General features: G+C 40.7%; 1 protein-coding gene and 1 pseudogene across 5 annotated transcripts in view; both read left to right on the top strand.

Annotated features, from left to right (window-relative positions):
• Positions 1-13,684, top strand: part of GDPD1 (glycerophosphodiester phosphodiesterase domain containing 1) — a 59,939-nt gene extending 46,255 nt beyond the window's left edge. For 4 of the 5 annotated variants that reach the window (XM_074019109.1, XM_074019110.1, XM_045376073.3 and 1 more), the window contains 4 exons: positions 4,571-4,704; positions 8,453-8,512; positions 10,621-10,672; positions 11,477-11,747. In XM_074019109.1, the coding sequence (XP_073875210.1) occupies positions 4,571-4,704; positions 8,453-8,512; positions 10,621-10,672; positions 11,477-11,599 (369 nt within the window). In that variant the 3' untranslated portion in view covers positions 11,600-11,747. Of the gene's footprint in view, positions 1-4,570; positions 4,705-8,452; positions 8,513-10,620; positions 10,673-11,476; positions 11,748-12,673 lie in introns of those variants that run through there. The other variant, XM_005583866.4, reaches the window with a different exon arrangement.
• Positions 13,685-19,347: 5,663 nt separating this feature from the next.
• Positions 19,348-19,818, top strand: LOC107127749 (small nuclear ribonucleoprotein G pseudogene; annotated as a pseudogene).
• Positions 19,819-20,024: the final 206 nt, after the last annotated feature.

The raw sequence follows: 20,024 nt of genomic DNA, 5'->3' as shown, positions 1-20,024 counted from the left end.
CAATACAAGAAAAAGTTCTTGTGTGGTGATGAAACAGCTTTGTATCTCTCTTCTTTTTTTTTTTTTTTTTTTGAGACTCACTCTATCACCCAGGCTGGAGTGCAATGGTGCGATCTTGGTTCACTGCAACCTCCGCCTCCCGGGTTCAAGCGATTCTCCTGCTTCAGCCTCCCGAGTAGCTGGGATTACAGGTGCCCGCCACTACACTGGCTAATTTTTGTATTTTTAGTAGAGATGGGGTTTCACCTTGTTGGTCAGGCTGGTCACAAACTCTCTACCTCAGGTGATCCACCCGCCTCAGCCTCCCACAGTGCTGGGATTACAGGTGTGAGCCACCGTGCTCGGCCATAGCTTTGTATCTTGATTGTGGTAGTGGTTACATGAATCTATACATGGGTTAAAATTGCATAGAACTACACACAAACAAATGAATGTGGTGTTTAAAAACTGATGAAAATTGAATAAAGTTTGTAGTCTAATGAACAGTAAGGTACCAATGTCAATTCCAGGTTTTGATACTATACTATAGTTACATCAATGTCACCTTTTGGGGAAGCTGGGTGAAGGCTGCATGGGACTATACTATACTACAGGTGTGTACCACCATGCCTGGCTAATTTTTAAATTTTTTGTAGAGATGCAGTCTCACTGTATTGCCCAGGCTGGTCTCAAACTCCTAAGCTCAAGCAATCATCTTGTTTCGTTCTCCCAAAGTGCTGAGATTAAGTCTGTAATTCTTTCAAAATAAAAGGCTCACTTTTGGCCTGTAATCACAGAACTTTTCCCTTGATTCCCATATTTTTCCAGAAGCCTCTGGCTTTCTGTCATTTTTTAATTTAAAAACTCCAAAAACCTTTCAGCAGCAATTTCCAAACATTACAGTAAAAATGTCTCAATAAAATTTGTCATTCATATTACCAACATGCTATATAATTGACACAACTTTTGTAATTCTTTTCTTCCTTTTCTTTTTTTTTTTTCTTTTTTTTTTTTTTTGAGATGGAGTTTTGCTCTTGTTGCCCTGGCTGGAGTGCAATGGTACGATCTCAGCTCACCACAACCTCCGCCTCCCGGGTCAAATGATTCTCCTCCCTCAGCCTCCCGAGTAGCTGGGATTACAGGCATGCACCACCACGCCTGGCTAATTTTTTGTATTTTTAGTAGAGATGGGGTTTCTCAATGTTGGTCAGGCTGGTCTTGAACTCCCAGCCTCAGCTGATCCACCAGCCTCGGCCTCCCAAAGTGCTGGGATTACAGGTGTGAGCCACCACGGCCAGCCTACTTTTGCAATTCTTACAGTATGACTTATAAGAATTTTACATTAGTCCTTTAATTTCCAGATGTAAACTCAAAATAGAAACATTAAAGGAATTGGGGCACATAGTGGTAGTGGGAAAATGTGGCACTTAATGATTTTTCACTCTTTCACACTTAATGTAATGGTTCTTTCTTTTAGTGCTCTGGTTCCAAAGTTGCATAAGTATTTTTAATTTAATTTTATTTTATTTTATGTTTTGAGATGGAGCATCGCTCTGTCACCCAGGCTGGAGTGCGGTGGCACAATCTTGGCTCACTGCAACCTCCGCCTCGTGGGTTCAAGCAATTCTCCTGTCTCAGCCTCCTGAGTAGCTGAGATTACAGATGCACGGCACCATGCCCAGCTAATTTTTGTATTTTTTAGTAGAGATGGGGTTTCTCCATGTTGGTCAGGCTGGTCTTGAACTCCTGACCTCAGATGATCCACCCGCCTCGGCCTCCCAAAGTGTTGAGATTACAGGCGTGAGCCACTGTGCCCAGCCAAGTTTTTTTTTGAGACAGAGTCTCACTCTTGCCCACACTGGAGTGCAGTGACACGATCTCAGCTCACTGCAACCTCCACCTCCTGAGTTCAAGCAATTCTCCTGCTTCAGCCTCCAGAGTAGCTGGGATTACAGGTGCCTGCCATCATGCCCGGCTAATTTTTGTATTCTTAGTAGAGAGAGTTTCATCGTGTTGGCCAGGCTGATCTCGAACTCCTGACCTCAAGTGATCCACCCTCCTCAACCTCCCAAAGTGCTGGGATTACAGGTGTGAGTCACCGCACCTGGCTGTAAGTTTTGAGGGTCAGCCCCTAACCCTGTTTTCCCTATAAGCTCTGTTATCCTTAGTGTATGAATTTGCAGAACTCAAGATTTTGCAGTGACTTGTATATTTTCTTACAGCTGAAACACCTATATATAAGTAAGCCAAAAACATTACAAAGCACCATGTAAACAAAGGGGCAAAATAAATTCTCAAACTTATTTACTCTGTTTTTTTAAAAATAAAGAAGTAGATAATTTAGAACTATTTATTTATTTATATAATTTTTAAATTTGAGACAGAGTCTCACTCTGTCACCCAGGCTGTAATGCAGTGGTTCAATCTTGGCTCACTGCAAACTCCACCTCCCGGGTTCAAGAGATTCTCCTGCCTCAGCCTCCCGAGTAGCTGGGGTTACAGGTGTATGCCACCAGGCCCGGCTAATTTTTGTATTTTTAGTAAAGGCAGGGTTTCACCATGTTGGCCAGGCTGGTCTCGGACTCGTGACCTCAAGTGAATCCACCCACCTTGGCCTCCCAAAGTGCTGGGATTACAGGCGTGAGCAACTGTGCCCAGCCTAGAACTATTTAAAATAAATTACTTTTATGTGATTAAAAAAATATGTTATGTTTTTATTAAAAGTTCCCTGTAAGCGTAATTTTTTTTCTCTCAGTAAATATAACAGGGCCTGGCATGGTAGCTCACGCTTGTCATTCCAGCACTTTGGGAGGCTGAAGTAGGAGAAATGCTTGAGCCCAGGAGTTCACGACCAGCCTAGGCAATATGATGAAATTCTGTCTCTACAAAAAATTTTTGAAAAATTAGTTCGGCATGGTAGTGTGTGTCTGTAGTCCCAGCTGTGTGGGAGGCTAAGGTGTGGGATCACTTGAGCCTGGGAGGTCTAGGCTACAATGAGCCATGATCCGGCCACTGTACTCTAGCCTGGGTGACAGAGCAAGACCCTGTCTAATACACACACACACACACACACACACACACACACACATACATATATACACATAGAAGGGCAAGGAGAGAGGGAATGGAGATTTGTTGTTTAACGGTATAAAGTTAGCCAGGCAAGGTGGCTCACGCCTATAATCCCAGCACTTTGTGAGGCTGAGGCAGGTGGATTGCTTGAGCCCAGGAGTTCGAGACCAGCCTGGGTGACATGGTGAAACCTCATCTCTACAAAAAATACAAAAATTAGCTGGGCATGGTGGCACAAGCCTGTAGTCCCATCTATTATAACTCAGGAGACTGAGGTGGGAGTATTACCTGAGCCAGGGTCGAGGATGCAGTGAGCTTTGGTTGTGCCACTGCACTCCAGCCTAGGTGACAGTGAGACCTTGTCTCAAAAAAAAAAAAAGTTGGGGGGTGGGGGCATAGAGTTGTTTTCAGTTTTGCAAAATGAAAAGACTTCTGGACTTTGGTTGCACAACAGTGTGAATATACTTAAAACCACCAAACTGTACATTTAAAAATGATTGACATTCAATTTTGCTGGGTGGTGGGTGGTGGGGGTGGTGAAAAAATAAATTTTAAAAATGATTAAGATCTTAAGTTTTGGCTGGCGTGGTGGCTCACACCTGTAATCCCAGCACTTTGGGAGGTCAAGGCAGGCAGATCATTTGAGGTCAGGAGTTTGAGACCAGCCTGGCCAACATGGTGAAACCACATCTCTACTAAAAATACAAAAAATTAGCCGGGCATAGTGGTGTGTGCCTGTAATCTTAGCTACTTGGGGGGCTGAGGTAGGAGAATTGCTTGAACCCGGGAGGCAGAGGTTTCAGTGAGCCGATATTGTGCCACTGCACTCCAGCCTGGGTGACAGAGTGAGACTCCATCTCAAAAAAAAAAAAAAAAAATCTTAAATTTTATGTTATGTGTATTTTAGCACAATTAAAATTATATATATATATATGTATGTCTATCTTGTATTTTTAAACTTTTGGGATATTGAGCATTTTTTCCAATAGAAACTTAAAATGGTGGTTAGATTCTTGAATTAGTTTACAAAATCCTATTTGTATTTTATATTTGATTCATAACATAGCTAAAAGATGACACATTTGCAACAGTATTGATGTGTATCTATATATACTCATATATAGAGATATATAGCTACATATTTTTTAAACAGGAGTAAAGTTACTGAATATTCCATCTTTTCATCTTTTCATTTTGTTCCATTGGATTCTGACATGTTTAGTCTTTAGCTGTAGGTACCCTAACCAACAGACAGAAGTGGTATTGCAAAAGCAGAGATGGCAATAGAGAAATTTTAGTAACATTATTACACTATGAGGCTCCACGATCAATCCTGACCCATTTGTCAAGGACTAACCACTATTAAGTGTAGTGTTATTTGCAAATAAATATTCATAATCCTGGGAATGCTTGTAATAGATTTCAAAATATTGTCTTGGGAAATATTGAGAGTTGTGAAGTAATCCTCTTTATTTGAGCGGTTGTAAAAGTAACATGTAATATTGCTTGTGTCTTTTAGAATTCAGATATTCCTATACTTTTCAGTCTACAACGTGTCCTGCTCATTCTTGGCCTTTTCTTCACTGGCCTCTTGCCCTTTGTGCCCATTCGAGAACAGTTTTTTGAAATCCCAATGCCTTCTATTATACTGAAGTAAGTGGTTACCCTTTTATTTTAAAATTAATTATCAATTATAGAAAGACTAAGATAAAAGCTCACTAATATCAACATCAATGATGAAGAAGAGATTTCTGTAGTGATTTCCATGTTCTATTACCTGATCTATATTATGCATTTTTATATAAGACACATTCTCTAAAACAAATAATCAGGACCCATCTCAGATTATAATGATTTTCTGTGCCTGTATAGTCAGAAATCAGATAAAAGGAATTTAGTTTAATTACAGAAGGTCAATAATTCTTTTATTCTCACATCAAATAGCAGTTGCCCTCCACTTTCCCTTCTTTCTACTTCATTGACAGCTCTACCCAGCTGAAATTCCATTAAACTCCAAATTAAACAATGGTATTACTGTAATACATTTAGGAAGAAAAACTACCACCACCATAAAAGCCTCTGGAGATAGGAAAATAAAAGGGTACAGTTAGCTTATATAGGATACTGTTTTGTTTTGTTTTGTTTTGTTTTTTTTGAGATGGAGTTTCACTGTTGTGGCCTAAGCTGGAGTACAAAGGTGTGATCTCGACTCACTGCAACCTCCACCTCCCAGGTTTAGTGATTCTCCTGCCTCAGCCTCCTGAGTAGCTGGGATTACAGGCACCTACCACGTCACCTGGCTAATTTTTGTATTTTTAGTGGAGACGGGGGCTTCACCATGTTGGTCAGACTGGTCTCGAACTCCTGACCTCAGGTGATCCACCCACCTCCTCCCAAAGTGCTGGGATTATAGGCGTGACCCACCTTGCCCAGCCAGGATCCTTTTATATTTACATAATTCCTCTACCAGAAAAGCCTTGCATTTCACTTGCTAATTTACTAGAAAGATAAAAATACATAGATTGTAAAAATACATAGGTACATAAAAACACTTAGATTGCCTGATAAATACTAAGCACTCATAAGTGATAGCTTTTATTGTTATCTTTGTTATTATAAAGAATGATAGCTTCATCTCAAAATTCTACACACTTAGAATGTGATTTCTAGCTGTAGATTCATAACTGAATTATGACAAAGGAATTTGGAATTGTTGGGGAGATCATTTAAATGTGATTTTACTTGTATGAAAACACTTTTCATATCCAACAGAACTTTAAAAAATCGAGCTGAAGAGCTTTCCTCTTTTATAGCATGTCTCAATAAAGCTAATTACTTGGGGGAAAACATCAAGCTGATCGTTAGTGTAGCAGTCATCAAACAATATTGGTAAGAAAAGCAGGCCAGGTGCAATGTTGGGATTACAGGTGCAATCACACCTGTAATCCCAACACTTTGGGAGGCCGAGGTGGGCAGATCATGAGGTCAGGAGTTTGAGACCAGCCTGGCCAACATGGTGAAACCCCGTCTTTACTGAAAATATAAAAATTAGCCAGGCTTGCCTGAACCTGGGAGACGGAAGTTGCAGTGAGCCGAGATTGCGCCACTGCACTCCAGCTTGGGCAACAGAGCGAGACTCCTTCTCAAAAAAAAAAAAAAAGAAAAGAAAAAAAAATAAAAACAATTGGCTGGGCGTGGTGGCTCATGCTTGTAATCCCAGCACTATGGGAGGTCAGGAGTTCGAGACCAGCCTGGCCAACATGGTGAAACCCCTTCTCTACTAAAAATACAAAAATTAGCCGGGCAGGGTGGTGGGCACCTAGAATCCCAGTTACTCAGGAGGCTGAGGCAGGAGAGTCACTTGAACCCCAGAGGCGGAGGTTGCAATGAGTCAAGATCGCTGCACTGTAACCTGGGCGACAGAGCAAGACTGCATCTCAAAAAAAAACAAAAAGAAAAGAAAAACAATTTAGTCAGTACTCTTGTGCTCAACTTCTATTTCATGCCTGTTTTCCAATTTCAGTATCTTAGTGATGAACATGTTTATTTATTCCTAAATTATATTTATGAACAGTCTTTGTGGCTGTTTCTCAGACAAAACAATAGAAAACACTTCTTGTCTACCAAAAAAAAAAAAAAAAAAACAAAACCCTATTTTATTTGCTAGATTAAAATTATCCCTAAACATTTATTCCTGGCCGGGCCAGGGGCTCCTGCCTGTAATCTCAGCACTTTGGGAAGCGGAGGCAGGAGGATCATCTGAGGTCAGGAGTTCCATACCAGCCTGGCCAACATGGTGAAACTCCATCTCTACTAAAAATACAAAATTAGCTGGGCATGGTGGCGCACATCTGTAATCCCAGCTGCTCAGGAGTCTGAGGCAGGAGAATCGCTTGAACCCGGGAGGTGGGGGTTGCAGTGAGCCGAGATTGCACCATTGCACTCCAGACTGGGCGACAGAGCAAGACTTTGCCTCTAAATAAATAAATAAAACATTTATTCCTAAAGTACTTAGCTTTCATCTGGCCTGGAGTGGACTGTTGGCTCTGTATTTATCTTCATGTGTTCCTTTTAGAAGCAAATATTGCTGAAATACAGACCTAAGAACAAACTCCATGGAATTAATATTTTCTCTAAAAGTTTTTAGAGAAACTGATTATGGATTAAGACACAAGTAGGATATCTTTTGTGTGTTTTAATACTTCTATGGAAGACAGTGGATATTTTCTAAGACAATATAGTGATTGTTTAATGAGGTAGTCAGTATTTGAGCTACTAAATCCCTAAGATTCCTGAAATTGCAACCAGGACTTTCCACTGGGGCCAGAGTTATGGAAAAAAGGACTTGTACTTTATTTAGTACATTTTTTTTTTTTTTGAGACAGTGTTTCACTTTGTCGCCCAGGCTGGAGTGCAGTGGCACAATCTTGGTTCACTGCAACCTCTGCCTGCTGGGTTCAAGCGATTCTCCTGCCTCAGGCTCCTAAGTAACTGGGGTTACAGGCGTATGCCACCATGCCTGGCTAATTTTTATGTTTTTAGTAGAGACGGGGTTTCGCCATGTTGGCCAGGCTGGTCTGGAACTTCTGACCTCAGGTGATGCACCAGCCTCAGCCTCCCAAAGTGCTGGGATTACACACATGAGCCACCGTGCCTGGCCTACAGAATTTTTTTTTTTTTTTTTTTTTTTTTTGAGACAGAGTCTCACTCTGTCGCCCAGGCTGGAGTGCAGTGGCGCGATCTTGGCTTACTGCAAGCTCTGCCTCCCAGGTTCACTCCATTCTCCTGCCTCAGTTTCCCAAGTAGCTGGGACTACAGGCACCCGTCACCATGCCTGGCTAATTTTTTGTATTTTTAGTAGAGACGGGGTTTCACCGTGTTAGCCGGGATAGTCTCGATCTCCTGACCTCGTGATCTGCCCATCTTGGCCTCCCAAAGTGCTGGGATTACAGGCGTGAGCTACCGCGCCCGGCCGGCCTACAGATATTTTAAAGGAAAGGAAAACACATGGTAAACAGCTTACTTTAATCTATAATACAGTTCTGTTATATGTTTAAATCTGCCACATACTAAATTGTAGCAGACAAAGCAGGAGAAACATTTCACCAAAAAAGAAAGGAGATATGAGCTTAGGGCACCAGGGTCTCTGGAAAGACAGTATTTGTTTATTTATTTATGTATTTATTTATTTATTTTTAACTTTTGAATAGGGATGGCAAAAAGTTAGCTTGAGACCAGTGCAAACAGAACCCAACTGGCCTTTGTTTTATTTTTGTCCTTTTTACAAATATTTTTGAGAATATACAAAGTACAAAGCACTGTTTTCATTTTCGAATCTGTTTCATCACACTGATATATTTCTGTGTTTCTAATTTGTAATTCAAACTTTATTTTACCCTAGGCTAAAAGAACCACACACCATGTCCAGAAGTCAGAAATTTCTCATCTGGCTTTCTGATCTGTAAGAATTTTAATTTCTTAATATGCAAGTTATTGCTTCAGCTATTAAATACTACCCTTAAAATTTAGTGCAAGCTTTCCACATGTAATTTATAACAAGGGCAAATTGAGTACCTGCTATGTAAAATGTGTATGACTCATTTAGAAATATCTTAATTACTAATCACAAAACCTTAGGAAGAATCTTGAGAGATAATCTGGTCCAACTTCATGAGAAAACTGAGCCACCATATACCCAGTTAAATTATTTACTTGGGGTTGTCTAGCTAGTTAGTAGCAGAACTAGGTTAAAGAACCATTCCCTTTTTCTTACTTGCTGTTTCCACCAAGCATGGTGAAAAGACGTGTAACAACACCATATATATAAAAGTATATGTTGCCTACAGCCCGTTTCTCAGAAAAATCTGCTCTGCACCAAGACTTAGCAGAAAGGAAATCTCACCTATAGAGTGGATATCAACTTTAAAGAAAATGCCTTAATTTAGACATGTTGAGTTTAATTTTAGTAAAAATCACAAAATAATTGTACTATATTTTGCTTTAAGATGGAACCTTGAATGCTTAAAATTTTTTTTTTTTTTTTTTTTTTTTTTGAGACGGAGTCTCGCTCTGTCGCCCGGGCTGGAGTGCAGTGGCCGGATCTCGGCTCACTGCAAGCACCGCCTCCCGGGTTTACGCCATTCTCCTGCCTCAGCCTCCCATGTAGCTGGGACTACAGGCGCCCGCCACCTCGCCTGGCTAGTTTTTTGTATTTTTTAGTAGAGACGGGGTTTCACCGTGTTAGCCAGGATGGTCTCGATCTCCTGACCTCGTGATCCGCCCGTCTCGGCCTCCCAAAGTGCTGGGATTATAGGCTTGAGCCACCGCGCCCGGCATGCTTAAATATTTTAATAGTCCCAAATCACAACTTTTTATTATTTAATGCCTTTTTCTTTTCTTTTCTTATTTTATTTATTATTTTTTTTAATTATTATTATTATTTTTTGAGACGGAGTCTTGCTCTGTCATCCAGGGAGTGCAGTGGTGTGATCTTGGCTCACCGCTTCCGGGGTTCAAGTGATTCTTCTGCCTCAGCTTCCCGAGTAGCTGGAACCATAGGCTCCTGCCACCATGCCTGGCTAACTTTTGTATTTTTTAGTAGAGACAAGGTTTCACCATGTTGGCCAGGTTGGTTTTGAACTCCTGACCTCAAGTGATCTGCCCACCTCAGCCTCCCAAAGTGCTGGGATTACAGGTGTGAGCCACCGCGCCCAGCCTTAACACCTTTTTCAAAGAGTCCTAAACAATTAGTTTTATCTTTTCTCTGTGTCAGTGTTTATTCTTTTTTGCTTTATTCTCGATTTAAGCTCTAGTTTTTCAAGGATGCCTTTTTTTTTGTGCTCATGTAAAACCAGGATGCATTTTTTTTCTTTTTTCAACCCTATTAACTGACAAGATGCATTTTTAATTTGTGTCAAAAGCACATGATTTCTAGTTTCTGTTATTTAATCATTCTAATAGACATAACAGAATAGAAATAATGTCTTTCCAGCGCAGTGAATTCCTATCTTGCTCAAGAGATTTGTATTTTGAAAGTTCACTTATCAGTGAGTTACTTGGAACAAAAAAATGTTTTTTTCCCTAGACATAGGATAGTGTAATTAATGGACATAATGCTTCTAACATAGCTTACAAAAGACTAATCCATTGTGTAATGAACTATGATGCTATAGAAATTGACCTGCATTTGTTGACTTATTTTAACTTGGAAAGTTAGGAACACATATTAATAGTAAGAAAGGAAAGCCAGCTCTTTCTCCTTCTTCAGCAGTGAAAATGAGGCAGCCTCTTTTCTATTGAGCTATGTCAACAAGAATGGGTCTCCGACAGATCTGGTAGCAGTAAGGAGTAGAAAGGAGGTTCTGGTTGTCCACCAACCAGCAGCCTGCAATGAAAGGAGATCCAGCAATTAAGACATAAATTAATTCCCAACAGCCATTATTACTTGAGACCATTTCTTTTATTGCTGAAGCATTGGGATTAAATTAACTAGGAATTACTAAACTCTAAATTGACTAAATTAGGACTAAAGACTAGATTCCTAAATCATTTATGCTTTTTCTTTTCTAGCTTACTAATGAGGAAAGCTTTGTTTGACCACCTAACTGCTCGAGGCATTCAAGTAAGTTTCTGGAATGATGCATTTTGGAAGCAGCATAGCTCACCAGTTTAACACAAATATAAAGGGCAAGAACTTTTAACTGACTTAGTTTGGCCCTTGACTCTGATACTGCTGCTTTACTGATCCACAAATGAGGACCTTAAGCTCTTCCTATACAGTTAGCAATAAAGCATTGGCATTTCTGGATCTAGATTCCTCTTATGTACAGAATAGCTGTTGCCAGAGAGGTGGGCCAGTGTTTGTGTGTGTGTGTGTGTGTGTATATATATATATTTATTTTATTTTATTTTATTTTTTTTGAGATGGAGTCTCGCTGTGTCACCCAGGCTAGAGTGCAGTGGTGCAGTCTTGACTCACTGCAACCTCCACCTCCCCGGTTCAAGCGATTCTCATGCCTCAGCCTACTAAGTAGCTGGGATTATAGGCGCGCACCACCACACCTGGCTAATTTTTGTATTTTTAGTAGAGACTGGGTTTTGCCATGTTGGCCAGGCATATCTCGAACTCCTGACCTCAGATGATCCACCCGCCTTGACCTCCCAAAGTGCTGGAATTACAGGCGTGAGCCACTGTGCCCAGCCAGGAGAGTGTATATTTAATAAGCACTGTGAATTTTTTTTTAACACCCCTCATTCCTGTAAGGAACAAAGTGAACTTTTAAAAAAGGATCTAATGATTTATTTAAATGATAGCTTTAAAAGGTTATTTCTAAATGTACCAAGATTGTAGTGGATAAATACTGTTATAAAAATAATTTTCTATTTTAACATTTCTTCTCATCCTTCTCACACTTCTAATTTTCAGGTGTATATTTGGGTATTAAATGAAGAACAAGAATACAAAAGAGCTTTTGATTTGGGAGCAACTGGGGTGATGACAGACTATCCAACAAAGCTTAAGGATTTTTTGCATAACTTTTCAGCATAGAAAAAGAGGTACTTAGAAGTATTGAAGGAAAAAATGAAGACCTAAGAAAAAAAATTTCATCATCATTTCCCTAAGCCATTTCCAGAATGGTAAAAGGTTTAATCAGTTTTTATTACCTCATTTTTAAGCCTGTATGAGAATGTAGAAACTATATATTATATGTATATTTATTTTAAATAATATTATATATTTTATGTTTGTAAATTGTTTAGAAAGATAATTGGTTATGAGATGTAAGTTTTAATTTCTTAATATGCATTTTAGTTTCTAGATCTTACACAGAAATCTTGATTAATAACATACACAGAAATGTACATACTACATCATCTATAGAAATCTTGATCAATAATCTAGAAACTAGGTTATCTAGGTTATTGATCAAGATTTCTGTAGATGATGTAGTGTTCTATTATAAGTAATTCTGGAATCAAAGACTGTTGGATACATTTGGCATTGGGCTGAGTGGGTGGCTCACGCCTGTAATCCCAGCACTTTGGAAGACTGAGGCAGGCAGATCATCTGAAGTCAGGAGTTTAAGACCAGCCTGACCAACATGGCAAAACCCCATCTCTACCAAAAATACAAAAATTAGCCAGGCGTGGTGGTACATGTCTGTCATCCCAGCAGCTCTTAAGGCTGAGGCACGAGAATTGCTTGAACCTGGGAGGCAGAGGCTGTAGTGAGCCAAGATAGCACCACTGCACTCCAACCTGGGAGACAGAGTGAGACTCTGTCACACACACACACACAAAAATGGCATTAGCCTTCACTGGAATACAATCAGTTAGTTAGTAAAAGAATTTTTTTTTTTTTTGACATGGAGTCTTCCTCTGTTGCCGAGGCTGGAGTGCAGTGGCACCATCTTGGCTCACTGCAACCTCTGCCTCCCAGGTTCCAGCTATTCTCCTGCCTCTGCCTCCTGAGTAGCTGGGATTACAGGTGCCCACTACCACGCCCAACTAATTTTTGTATTTTTAGTAGAGACAGGGTTTTGCCATGTTGGCCAGACTGGTCTCGAACTCCTGACCTCAGGTGATCCACCCACCTCGGCCTCTCAGAGTGCTGGGATTACAGGTGTGAACCACTGCGTCTGGCCAGTAAAAGAAATTTTGAAGGCCACTGCAGCTATTTGTTAGTGTCTTGTTATTTCTAGGTGCATCTTAGTTAAAGGGGAAAAATAAAATGGAAAAAGCTTGGAAATCAGTGATGTGTAGTTATCTGGCAAGTTATACATAATTAGCAGCAGTCAGGCTCAAGAAAATAAAAGTTGATTAGTTGATCAGAAATAAAATCTGTAGAGTGAATTAGATTTCTGAGTTGATGTTGTTAATGGAACATTCTATTTGAGACCTTTATTCAGGTGTGTAACAATTCTACCATGTCCATTTTTTTAAGCATTAAAAATGAACTTATCAGTTATAAATTAAGACAAGATCCAAATAGTTCTATTTTTGTGTTTCCTCTAAAAAAATGTAAGATTTTCACTTTTGGCATTGACTAACTGAGCCTACATCTAGATTTTAAATACCATCTTGAATCCTAATAATTATATTAAACTGATGAAAGTGCATATGATTGTTCCTAACACTTATGAACCCCCATAAAGATGTTCCTGATCTTTAAAATTCATTAATCTGAGTACTAAGTAGAAACAGAATTTTCCAAAGCATTAGACATCGCTTTCTCAGTTTATCTGAAGAGACTTCGTGTACATCTGTTTCTAATATATTTGACTAATTTTCATGATCTCAGATTGTGAGGTAAATGTAACCTGGAATAATAAGTGTCTTTTACCTAGATTACGTCTCTCATTTGGAGTTTGGCAATGAAACAGCTATGAAGAATGACTGTACTCCCCCATCTGTCCCTAGATGACATAAATATCATTTGCTTTGTTGTTTAAACTGAAATAAATTTTCCAAGAACAAAGTAAGGGTTCTTCATTTTTTTTTTCAGTTTTAGTTCCAAATATGCTTTGTAGATTTTTTTTTTTTGCAGAATTTAATGAGGTGATGCTTTAATCATATGAATAATAAATGCACCTGAGATTTCGCTCTAGTAAAAATAAAAGAAAATATGGAAACACTTTTATGGTAAGAAAGTTACTTCTTGGCATTTGAACAAATAACTTGGGCGGATAATCCATTGAATCAGTCATTTTCAATTTCACTTATTGTAACTTATGGTTATAGCTGCTAGGGATCATTTTGATCATCTTTGATGGAATTCTTTTTGTTATTTCTCCTTTCTAAATTTTGCTTTGTTATGATTCAGAGGAGATCATATTAAAGGGCCAGCTTATATCTTACGTAAACCAGTAGAAGATAAAGTACCCAACAAGGTAAAGATGTTTGGAAAATAATGTTTCAAAAGTTTGGTGATTTTATAGTCAAGGTGACTTTAATTTTCTTAATAAAAACATAGTAATTTATAACAAGGAAGTTGATCATCATTCAGTTAACATCTGAATTCTGCTTTCTGATAGGGGCATCATGTTTGTTTGTTTTTAGAGACACAGTCAGGCACCATGGCTCATGCCTGTCATCTCAGCACTTTGGGAGGCTGAAGTGGGCGGATCACCTGAGATCAGAAGTTTGAGATCAGCCTGACCAACATGGAGAAACCCTGTCTCTTCTAAAAATACAAAATTAGCCAGGCGTGGTGGCACATGCCTGTAATCCCAGCTACTCAGGAGGCTGAGGCAGGAGAATCGCTTGAAACTGGGAGGCAGAGGTTGCAGTGAGCCAAGATCATGCCATTGCACTCCAGCCTGAGCAACAAGAGCGAAGCTCCATCTCAAAAAAAAAGACCAAACAAAAAAAGAGAGACAGGGTTTTGCTCTGCCACCCCAGCTGGAGTGCAGTCGCTCAGTCTCCACTCACTGTAGCCCCAATCTCCCTGGCTCCGGTGATCTTCCTACCTCAGCCACCTCAGCCTCCTGAATAGCTGCCACTACAGGAGTACACCACCACACTCTGCTAATTTTTGTGTTTTTTTGTAAAGACGAGGTTGAGCCATGTTGCCCATGGCTCAAGCAATCTGCCCACCTTGGCCTCCCAAAGTGCTGGGATTACAGGCACAAGCCAATGTGCCCGGCCTCAGAATTTCTTAAAGCTCTAATTTCTGGCAAGGGTCAGTTCTAGAAATTGAGGAGTGGGGCAAGACTATAGGGAGTCATCTCATGGCCACACTGTGAAAAAAGAATGGCTGTGATGGGTTGAGAAAACAGAACATAAATCATAAATCATAAATCATAGTATGCTCCAGTATGGGAAACCATTAACATATAATATAATCAATGATTTTGCCTAAAGTTATGCAACATGGTGACCCCAGAAAAAATCCATTGAAAAAAAAATCAAAAGAGATTCTGCAATAGATAAGAGTGACAAGTCAAGGGTGGCCATGAATGCCAGGTTGAAGAGTTTGTTCTAAACTGAAAGTCATAAAACTCAAGTAGATGGCTAAACTTGAGGCAATAAAAACAAGAACCAAAACTGCTAGGCAATAATACGACATAATGATTTCAGTCCCAAAAGAAAAATGTAAAGAACAGTCTGTAACTAGGCCCCAAAACAAAAGCAGAACTAAAGAAGTCAGTTGCAAGCGTCAGAGAGGAAATCAAAATGCTGGGAGCATACTAAGACATTTTCTGTGCCTCATTTAGATAGCATTGAAAAATTAATGTTTGGAAAGTTGATCATCCTATAATCTGAAAGAAAAATACAAGCCTAGAGCAGAGAACAGTCCAGAAACCAGGTCAGAAGTCTAAACAGGTTCATATAAATCTAAATTGCCATTAGATTGCATAAAAATTTGGTGGCCAGGTGCAGTGGCTCACGTCTGTAATTCCAGCACTTTGGGAGGCCGAGGCAGGGAGATAACTTGAGGCCAGGAGTTCAAGACCAGCCTGGCCAACATGGCAAAACCCCGTCTCTACTGAAAAAAAAAAAAAAATTAGCCAGGTGTGGTGGCGCATACCTGTAATCCCAACTACTCAGGATTACACAAGAATTGAGGCACAAGAATTGCTTGAACCCTGGAGGCGGAAGTTGCAGTGAATTGAGATGGCACTGCTGCACTCCAGCCTGGGCAATAGAGTGAGACTCTGTCTCAAAAAGGAAAAAAGGCCAGGCATGGTGGCTCACTCCTGTAATCCCAGCATTTTGGGAGGCTGAGGTCAGGAGATGGAGACCATCCCAGCTAACACAGTAAAACTCCGTCTCTACTAAAAATACAAAAAAGTAGCCAGGCGTGGTGGCACGCGCCTGTAGTCCCAGCTACTTGGGAGGCTGAGGCAGGAGAATCACTTGAACCCAGGAGGTGGAGGTTGCAGTGAGCCAAGATGACGCTGCTGCACTGCAGCCTGGGCGACAGAGCAAGGCTCCATCTCGAAACAAAGGAAGGAAGGAAGGAAGGGAGGGAGGGAGGGAGGGAAAGAAAAGGAAAAGAAGAAAGGAAGGAGGGAAGGGAGGGAAGGAAGGAAGGAAAGAGAGAGAGAGAAAGAAAGAAAGAAAAGAAAGAAAAAGAAAGACAGACAGACATGGTAACATAAGTAGGAAAACAATAAATCTATGTGTCTCTGTAAAGGAAAAATTAGGCCAGGCACAGTGGCTCACGCCTGTAATCCCAGCACTTTGGGAGGCCAAGACAGGTGGATCATCTGAGGTCAGGAGTTCGAGGCCAGGTTGACCAACATGGTGAAACCCTGTCTGTACTAAAAATATAAAAATTATCAGGGCATGGTGGTGGGCGCCTGTAATCCCAGCTACTCTGGAGGCTGAGGTAGGAGAATCACTTGAACCCGGGAAGCGGAGGTTGCAGTGAGCCAAGACCATGGCATTGCACTCCAGCTTGGGCAACAAGAGCGAAACTCCATCTCAATAAATAAAAATTTAAAAAGGGAAAAAATAGGCCGGGCGCGGTGGCTCAAGCCTGTAATCCCAGCACTTTGGGAGGCCGAGACGGGCGGATCACAAGGTCAGGAGATCGAGACCATCCTGGCTAACACGGTAAAACCCCCTCTCTACTAAAAAAAATACAAAAAACTAGCCAGGCGAGGTGGCGGGCGCCTGTAGTCCCAGCTACTCAGGAGGCTGAGGCAGGAGAATGGCGTAAACCCGGGAGGCGGAGCTTGCAGTGAGCTGAGATCCGGCCACTGCACTCCAGCCTGGGCGACAGAGTGAGACTCCGTCTCAAAAAAAAAAATAAATAAATAAAAAGGGAAAAAATAATAAGAGCTAGTGACTGGATAAGCTTAAAAGAAGAAGGGAAAGTCACAAAGCTGCAAAAAAAAAAAAAAATGGGGAACTGGAGAAGGGAAACAATGTGGTGGTAAAGATGATGAATGTGGGTGCACTTGAGTTTGAAAGAGCAAAAAGAAGTTTGAGTGGCTATGCTTTAGACATATTAGTCCTTGGCTGAAAGGCTAAATCTGGAGGAATAGATTTAGGAATTTCCTGTACTTCATAGGTATGAATTTGCAAAGTTGCTCTTTAGAGGTGATATTAGTTGCTTCTCAGTATTCTACTTGCAATTTGAATAGTACCATGCCACCAGATGCCTAGGTTGTGAATAGCATGGGTTCATACCCTAGTGAGATGGAATGATAATGTACAACATAACAAATGATCTCATTTATGCCTTTTTCTTTCAAAAGTAGAGAGCTCTATCAAAACAGACATAATTTTTTTTATTTTTTTTTGAGATGGAGTCTTACTCTGTCTCCCAGGCTGGAGTGCAATGGTACGATCTTGGCTCACTGCAACCTCTGCTCCTGTATTCAAGCGATTCTCTTGCTTCAGACTCCCAAGTAGCTGGGACTACAGGCACACAGCACCACACCTGGCTAATTTTTATACTTTTAGTGAAGATGCGCTTTCACCATGTTGGCCAGGCTGGTCTCGAACTCTTGACCTCAAGTGATGCACCTGCCTCAGACTCCCAAAGTGCTGGGATTACAGGCATGAACCACTGCGCCCAGCCAAAACAGGCATAATTTTAACTCATCGCATTATTTATGAAAAGAATACAAGTACATTAGTCTTGTTTGTTGAGTAGTTTTAAAATTTAGTTTTTTAAAGTCTTAAAATAACAAGGCAGGTCCTGGATAGCCTCTCCCAGGCAAGAGGAGGCTGAGCAGGTGTAGCAGGTTACCTATTCTCACTTTGATGAAAGCTGCTCCATTTTTTTCTGTTTTGTATATGAGTTCCACATAAAATTGATTTGAAATAGGAATTTTCTGCAAAAAAAAAAAAACCTTTTTTGCGTTTGTAATCTTTGATCTAAGATTTTTCCCCTCTGGACTTTAGAACCTCCCTCTCTCCCCTCCTCTTCCTCTCTTTCTTCTTCCCTCCCTTCCTTCCCTGATAACTCACTCTAAGCCTTTAAAAAAGTCAGTCAGTTCCCTTAATGGTTTATGATTTATTTTTTTTTTTCTGGTCAGAAACTTCTCAAGAACAACCAATGGGTGGGGAAGGAGAGGTGAGAGACAGGCATAGGATATAACAGCTAATTCACAAGTGTCGATGGCCAAGAAACATGAAAAATGTTTAACCTCCTTCATAATAAAAGACTTACAAAATGAAATGATAATGAATATGATACCAATTCCCGACTCTCAGGTAGGCAAGAATGAGTGTTGGTGAGAGGATAGGAGAACAAGCACTCATAAACTGTTGGTAGGAATATAAATCGACAGAGCCCACCCCTCCACCCGCCCCCCCTTTTTTTTTTTAAGACAGAGTCTTGCTCTGTTGCCCAGACTGAAGTGCAGTGGCATGATCACAGCTCACTGCAACCTCTGCCTCCTGGAATCAAGCAATCCTTCCACCTCAGACCCACGAGTAGCTGGGACTACAGGTATGTACCACCATGCCGGCTAATTTTTTTTTTTTTTTTTTTTTTGTAGAGACAGGGTTTTGCTATGTTGCCGAGGCTGGTCTTAAACTCCTGGACTCAAGTCATCTGCCCACCTCAGCCTCACAAAGTGTTGGGATTATAGGTGTGAGCTACAACACCCGGCCTTGGCAGAACACTTAGAGGATAGATTTGACAGTACCTTCAAACACATCCTTTCATCAGAAATTCCACTGCCAGGAATAATATTCCAAGAAAAAAACAGGATGAATGTCCAAAGATACACATGCAGAATGAAAAATTGGAAACAACCTAAATATACAACATTGAAGGACTGGTTACGCCAGGCATGGTGGGTCACACCTGTAATCCCAGCACTTTGGGAGGCTGAGGCAGGCAAATCACTTGAAGCCAGGAGTTCCAGACCAGCCAACATGGTGAAACCCCATCTCTACTAAACATACAAAAACAATTCAGATGGGTGTGGTGGTACAGGCCTGTAGTCCCAGCTCCTTGGGAGGCTGAGGCATGAGAATCGCTTGAACCTCCTGGGAGGCGGAGGTTGCAGTGAGCCAAGATCACACCAGTGCACTCCAGCCTGGGTGACAGAATGAGACTTCATCTCAAACAAAACAAAACAAAACAAAAAACAGTGAGGAAGGCCGGGCATGGTGGCTCATGCCTATAATCCCAGCACTTTGGGAGGCCAAGGCAGGCGGATCATGAGGTCAGGAGTTGAAGACCAGCCTGGTCAACATAGTGAAACCCTGTCTCTACTAAAAATACAAAACAAAAAAATTAGCCGTGCGTGGTGGCGGGCTCCTGTAGCTACTTGGGAGGCTGAGGCAGGAGAATTGCTTGAACCTGGGAGGTGGAGGTTGCAGTGAGCCGAGATCGCACCACTGTCCTCCAGCCTGGCCAACACAGCGAGGCTCTGTCTCAAAACAAACAAACAAACAAAAAACAGAAACAAAACAGTGAGAGAGGCAGTGCATTCCAAGGCATCTGTGAGCCCACAGAGCAGACACCATGAGAAAAGCTCACCCTCCCCAGTTGAAAAAATTTATGAACAAGAAATTATCATTGAAATTAAATGGTGGCAGACATGTCCAAGAAATATTGTGGAGATTTGATCCCTTTATGAATCTTGTGATAGATGAATGTGTGGAGATGGTGACTAGTGGGCAACAGAACAATAATGGAACGGTGGTAATATGAGGAAATAGTACCATGTTAGAAGCCTTGGAATGAGTAAAAATAATGGCTGTTCAGCAGGGAAACCCATGCCCTCTCTCCATAGGGCCTGTTTTACTATGATGTAAAAATTAGGTCACGTACATTTTCACATTAGACATTTTGTTAAACAAACTTTCATAATAGTCAACAACAACAACAACAAAACCCAAAAACAAGGGACTGGTTAAATAAATTGTGACAGATCCTTATAAAATATGACTGTTCTATATCTACTGATATGAGAAAATTAAGTGTAAACACTAAGCCACAAAATTGTGTATTGTGTAAATAAAAAATATTCATCTTAAAGGTCTGAAATGCTATCTGCCAG

Source organism: Macaca fascicularis, chromosome 16, assembly GCF_037993035.2.
Source record: "Macaca fascicularis isolate 582-1 chromosome 16, T2T-MFA8v1.1".
NCBI classification, from domain to species: Eukaryota; Metazoa; Chordata; class Mammalia; order Primates; family Cercopithecidae; genus Macaca; species Macaca fascicularis.
The sequence above is the reverse complement of the archived record's forward strand: the minus strand, read 5'-3'. Positions and strand labels throughout refer to the sequence as shown.